Source organism: Benincasa hispida, chromosome 11, assembly GCF_027475165.1.
Source record: "Benincasa hispida cultivar pf3 chromosome 11, pf3_genome.v1.1, whole genome shotgun sequence".
Classification (NCBI taxonomy): domain Eukaryota; kingdom Viridiplantae; phylum Streptophyta; class Magnoliopsida; order Cucurbitales; family Cucurbitaceae; genus Benincasa; species Benincasa hispida.
Genome location: NC_143488.1, coordinates 17,843,709 through 17,850,140, shown reverse-complemented (window position 1 = coordinate 17,850,140; position 6,432 = coordinate 17,843,709). Strand labels below are relative to the sequence as shown.

At 32.5% G+C, this 6,432-nt stretch overlaps 1 protein-coding gene across 1 annotated transcript; it reads right to left on the bottom strand.

Annotated features, from left to right (window-relative positions):
- Positions 1–979: 979 nt before the first annotated feature.
- MYB120 (myb domain protein 120) lies at positions 980–3,362 on the bottom strand. Its single transcript, XM_090307458.1, has 3 exons — positions 3,036–3,362; positions 2,065–2,938; positions 980–1,326 (listed from the first exon to the last, which is right to left on the bottom strand). Exons 1-3 carry the CDS (start codon positions 3,360–3,362, stop codon positions 980–982), a joined length of 1,548 nt encoding a protein of 515 aa, XP_090163584.1.
- Between the last annotated feature and the right edge of the window lie 3,070 nt (positions 3,363–6,432).

The following is a 6,432-nucleotide window of genomic DNA, read 5'->3' as shown; positions in this document are numbered from 1 at the left end:
AAAATATTTGGCTATATTTAGATTTCTAGCTAGATTTTTTTTCTATGTTTTTTAATTTTTTTTTCTGGTTATACCATGTGTATACACTAATATTTCCACTCAACACACCCTAACCACCCAAAACCAATTCCAAACTAATGTCTAAATTTTCTAAAAATTAGATTGTTTCGTTGCCGGAAAAAACTTTTGAAGGTTGGAGATAATTTGAAAGATGAATTTGAGAAAGAGATTACTTGTGTTATGACCACTTTCATTTTTCTGAATTGATATTAATTCTAACATATAATTATCACCATATACATTAGAAAGTTTGTGTACGAAATCATACACGTAAAATGTATATAATCGTAGTTTTCTTACTAGTATATGCAGTACTACAAATTTTCTACGTCATTAAATTTTATGCCACTTGAAAAAAAAAAATTTAACAGCACAAATGTTTGGCCACTATTCAAATATCCTCGTTACTTGCTGTATACCAAATCCAAAAAGTTACAAAGTCCAATATATATATATAAAAGCTTGTGTAGAGATTTCACATTATTTGTAACCCACCTACATTTTTTCCTCTAAAATTAGTATATACAAAATAGCAGAGAAATCACAATACATAATTACGATAGATATATAGTGAAACACATGGGCAATTATTGGAAACCAAGTTTGCCAATATACACGTTTACAAAATATAATTAAATGTATGAATCCCTCTTTAAATCAATATATAATCTTCTGAAATAATAAGAAAAATTAAATATAACAAAACCCCATCAATTTTGAACCCACATTTAGAAAATTTGAAGACTTATCTTTTTTCTTTTATATATATATAATATATATATAGATAGATAAATATAGATATTATTTAGGGTAACTTATCTATTTATAAATGTTGATTCAAATTGAAATTGGAATACAGAGATGAATGAAGTTGGTTGTGTTTTGATATATATAAAGTTTGGGTTGTTTAATTAATTAATTAGCAAATTCCAGGCAAGTTGTCCCAAGGGCAAGAAGTATTGTTGTTGGTTCTTGTAGATTGGTCTTGTGGTTCAGTAGAAGTGACAGGGAAAAGAGCAGCAATATGTTGAACATCAAGGCCACCAACAACAACATTGTCATTATGATGATGTTCAATTGGTAAAATTGATGAATTTGTTTGTCCTCCATATGATGAAATTTGTTGCTGTTCTTCTTTGTTGTCTGTGTACCATTGTGGAAGTTGCATGTTTGAAGGCATGGCTGCATTTAGTAGTTTTGACCAATCTTCACTTCCACAACTCCCATGCCCTTCTCCTCCTCCTCCTTCTTCCTTTGCTTTTGTGCCTGCCAATTAATTAATTGCCAATTATTATAATCTATTTTTCCAATATATTAATAACACTTTCATGATCTTACATAATGGTCATTAGGGCACAAAAAGTAAAAAGAACAACTTCTTCTTTTAGGAAAAGATACTTATGGTTAAAGACATCAGTAAGTGGACTGAAATATATCGATTAGATCGACACATTCTCAGTATCCTTATCATATTTTGGACCGAAGTAATTTCATTATAATAAAGGAATAGTATAAAAGAGAACTGAAGAAAAGCTCATGTAGCAGATTCAAGTACTATCAAGACTAGAGGAAAGCATAAAAAACTAAATGAGAGAAGTCAGAAAGGACTAGAAAAATACAAAATGTTGAAATTATATGAATACAGTTAAATTGAGGGCAATAGTTTAAGTTTGATTTCTTTTAGCTCCCGATACTACGTGTTCGTTTCATGAACCTAATAGATAGAAAATGGAAACTTTATGGTTTCATTAATTATGTGATATTTTTAAAATTTCAGATTTGGACCTATTAGTTATCAAATTAAAAGTTAAATAACTCTATTAAATACTTTGAATCGACTAAACTTCTAATTTAATCTAAATATATAATATAAACTATGATAGTATATATAATAAGTTAATTGATCTAATAAATATGCATGCATGTTATCTTATGTGGACAATATTTAAGCATGAAGTTCATTAACATAAAGTTCAAGATAAATTAGAAAGTTGGAGAGGTTACTCAAAAACAAGCAAGTGTTGGAGTCTTGGGCCAACTTATGGAAACCATCAAAGAGCCGCTGTTCTTCGGGGGAAACCAAAGAAGAAGGAGAAGTTAGTTTCGGGCTATTGGAGTTAGCATCGCAAGCCAAAACTTGAGCTTCATCCAAGAGATCCTCCAGCAGGCCGACGCTGGAGAAACTCATGCCGGAGCTGATTTTCTCATCGTTAAAAGTCAGCCCGGTATGAGGAACATTAATTTGGTGAAACTGGGTTGATGAAGGGAGGTCCTGTTTTAAACCGCCTACGCAATTACTCATAACCATTCCCGAGTGGGCGGTATGAAGAATGTGGGGCGAGGAAGAAGAAGAAGTAGTCGCCAAAGTCATGGCCGGAAACTGGAAGGAATCCACTCGAGAGAGCTGCTGCTGCTGTGGCGGCGGAGAATGGACCATAAGAGTAGGATGATGATGAGAAAAATCAACCGCGGTGTGGTGGTGGTTGTTGTTGTTTGTTCGAAAATGCTTGAATCTGACCGGGGCAGCGAGGATCGGCGGTGGACGATGGAATGTGAAGGAATTTGGAGGAATGAGAGGGAAAGATGTGAAATTGTGTGGTTCATGTTGGTGTGGTGAAGATAAAGGAGAGTGAGAGTGCATTGTGGTTGGACTATGGAATTGGAAGATGGAGGAGCCACCACCACCGGTCGGTGTCGTTGGGGTCGATGTCGGGGTTGTTGGCCCTGTCGTAGGAAGAGGACTCGTTGGTGTCGTCGGCTGCGAGTGCACTGACATTGGCTTTATGTCATGAGGATATAATGGCAAACCTTGTCGTTGTCGCCTCTTTACCCTAGTATTCCAATAGTTCTTTATCTCGTTATCTGTTCTTCCGGGTAACTATACCCCACAAAATTAAAACAAGATGAAATCTTTCTTATCTCGAAAATTCAGGAAAAAGAAAAACGTAAGAAGAAAGGAATAAGGAAGAGATAACCTGAGCAGCCATGCGAGCCCATTTGTTACCATATTTAGCATGAAGTTGAAGAATGAGTCTTTCCTCTTCAGGGGAGAAAGCGCCTTTCTTCAAGTTTGGCCGCAAATGGTTAGCCCAACGGAGCCGGCAACTTTTCCCACAACGGTTAAGCCCTGAATTTCTTTGAACCGCATTCCAATTCCCTTCCCCATTTTTCCTTACATACTCCATTAAAATAGCATCTTCAGACGCCGTCCATGGCCCTTTCTTAAGCCCGCTTTCTCCACCACCGCCGCCGCCGCCTCCGCCGCCGTTCCCCGTCGTCCCAACGGCGGTGTTCGGTGTCATAATAGCAAACAACCCCCCCCCCCAAAAAAAAAAAAAAAGGGGAAAACCCCCCTTCCCTCAGCAGCCTGGTAAATTGGATAGTAAAATTTATGTTTATTTACACATAATTATTAGAACAAGATTAGAGATTATTCTAATTGTGGGTAATTTCTGTTTGGTGGGGCATCAGCTAATTTCTTTCCTCTTGTCTCTCTCCTTCTAACAAGAAGTAAAGATTTAGCCATTAAGAAAGAAAAAAGAAAAACCCAGAAGAAAGTTAAGGAAAACAACAACAATTATAATAATGTCAATAAACAGGTATGGAAATGGCGGAGAGATGGGTGGAGGGGAAACGGCGGCGGCGGAGGTAGTTGAGGAAAGCCGGCGAGGAGGTTAAAGGGAGGATAGAGAGGTTTTTATTGTTTTTATGTGAGGGAGACTGACAGCGAAATAAAGGTAGGAGACAGCCCTAAACAACTCTCCCTATTAACCTCAACCATCCCTCTATTTTTCTTTTCTTTTTACTATTAATATGTACCATATTTATCATTAATCATTTTCTTTTTCAATTTAGTTTTTTTTAAAAAAATTTAATGTTCTATAACCTAGTTTTGGTTGTCACCTTAAAATTCAATAAAAAAGGTCATATATATATACAAAAGATTTTATATTTAGAATGGTACGATGCAGATGTGTTTTATATATTTTTCATATTTTTAGGAAGAATGACTTTGAACTTTGCCTTTTGATGAGAAACCTACCGAGATGTTTTTCAACATTGTAATATTACTTTTGAACTTTTTATAATTCTTTTACATATATGCTTTGAAAGTAGAAATATGTTAAATGTTAGGATGGAAAATTCGAACATGCAAAGAATACAATGATGAATGTCTAGGTCCCAGTTTTATCATCCCAAGTCATCACCACGAGAGGTGATATTCGTGGGTCAGGTTAAGTTGAAAAAGGTTGGGTTGGATTATATGGAAGCATTCTTTAGATCTAACCCAATTTTTCGGATTGTAAGATTCTTCAAATCCATGGAAACATTCTTTAGATCTAACCCAATTTTTCGGATGGTAAAACTCTTCAAACCCAAATAACTCTAGTTAACTAATGAACCCAAACCCAATCACGAAACACTCTTCAAACCTAAATAACTCTGATTTGATTAACTAATGAACCCAACTTGGCCAATCATGAAATACTTGAGTTGGGTTGGTTCTAGTTACTTGTGTCGTCAATTTAAATTTTATTCTAAAAATAAGTAAAATATCAATATGTAAATATTTTATTTAATCACTTTCACATATTAAAGTAAGATTAATATTTCACTTTTAATTTATATTCTGCAAATTTTCTTTCCAAGGTATTAAATGATTAATCTTAGGAGTTTTTCTTTCTTTTTTTTTTTTTTTTAATTTGAAACAATATTTTTAAGAGTTGTTGGAGAATAAATTATCCAAAAAATATTTTTAAGAGTTGTTGGAGAATAAATTATTCAAAAAAATTTAAAATTAAATTAAACTGAAACAAATGTATGTATATATAATTATATCATAAGTAAAAAGAATTGTTTTTAAATTTAATGTAAGTTCAAGTTGGTTTAGATTGATTTAGATGAACCCATGAATCAACAAAAACATAAAATTTTTATTTATTTAAACATAATCTAATCCAAAATGATTTTTGGGTTTGATTGATTAGATTTTATGGTTATTGAGTTTTTTTAATAGCCCTAACCGCCAAACCACTGGAGGTCCCAATTTTTATGGTAGATGGGAAAAAATTTGTTCAGGGAGCTGCACTTAAAATTCAATAAAAAATAATTTATAAATAAGCAATTTTAAAATTTATTAATTGACTAGACAATAATGGCTGCATAACACCTTCTAAATTTACTTGTGAAATATATGCATAAGAAATATTATTATTTTCTGTTTCACTTTATGGTTTCTACAATTCGTGTTCGAGCGACTTCCTAGCGAGTTGATCTTCTTGGTCTTATCTAGTGAGTTTACGGATGTTTTTCTTCTTTTTGAACTTGTTGCTTTTTGTTTTGCTATTGTCCCTAATTGTGGGGTTTTGATTTCTTTTCTCTGGCTTTCTCCTTGATTGTTTGGGATATATAAGTTTATGTTTTGACTGTGTTATGGTCTTATCTTGTTGTCTTTGTTTGTGGTTTTGTTGCCCTGTCTTTACTTGTGCTTTGTTGCTTTGATGCCTTGATCCCGGGCTGTAGGATTCCTCTTGTTGTTATATAATAATATCACCTATTCTAAAAAAAAAATACTATTACTTTTCTTCAATGAAGATGATTACCCATCGATATATATGTAAAGAAACTAAAACATAAAATATAAGACTAATAAAAACTAATTGTATATAAGTATAATTGAATATTAATGCTACTAATTAGAAGAAAAATTAATTGAGAAGCATGAAAGCTAAATCTATACAAGAAATTGAAACATTGAAATTAAATGTACCTTAAATAGGTCTGAAAATTGCTAGCAGCAATTTGATTAGAAAGATGAAAAATGTATATATGTTTAATTTAAAAGGAGTTTCTTTTAAGTTCAAACATATGGCGGTGGCTACACCATTTAAAAGTGGTAAAGAACAATGTACTTGAATATTCTAGTACCATAATGGTTTTGTTTATTGGATTGCTTTTTTTTTTTTTCTTTCTTTCTTTAAGCTTCATTTATATAAAGAAACTTTATGTAGGTAATTAAAGCATATTGGCAACAAAAGCCACCAACTTTGTTTGTGTTTAAGTAACTAGTTAAGAAACACGTGCAGTCCAAAGGAAATTTTATAGTTTTAATTATTTTTTTAAATAGTGATTAATATAATAAAGGATTATTTTACAATTTCACTTTAGTTACCATCAATTTTTATAAATTAGATAAAGTGTTAATTGTAATGAAAATTGAGGAGCTCAACAGGAATACGGATATGGAAAACTAAAATTATAAAATAAAATAACTAACACATAAAATAACCAAAATCATGAAATTTGATAATATGAAAATTGGTGGAAGTGGAATTCTCACCAATGTAGGTGTATTCTTAAGATTCATCAAAT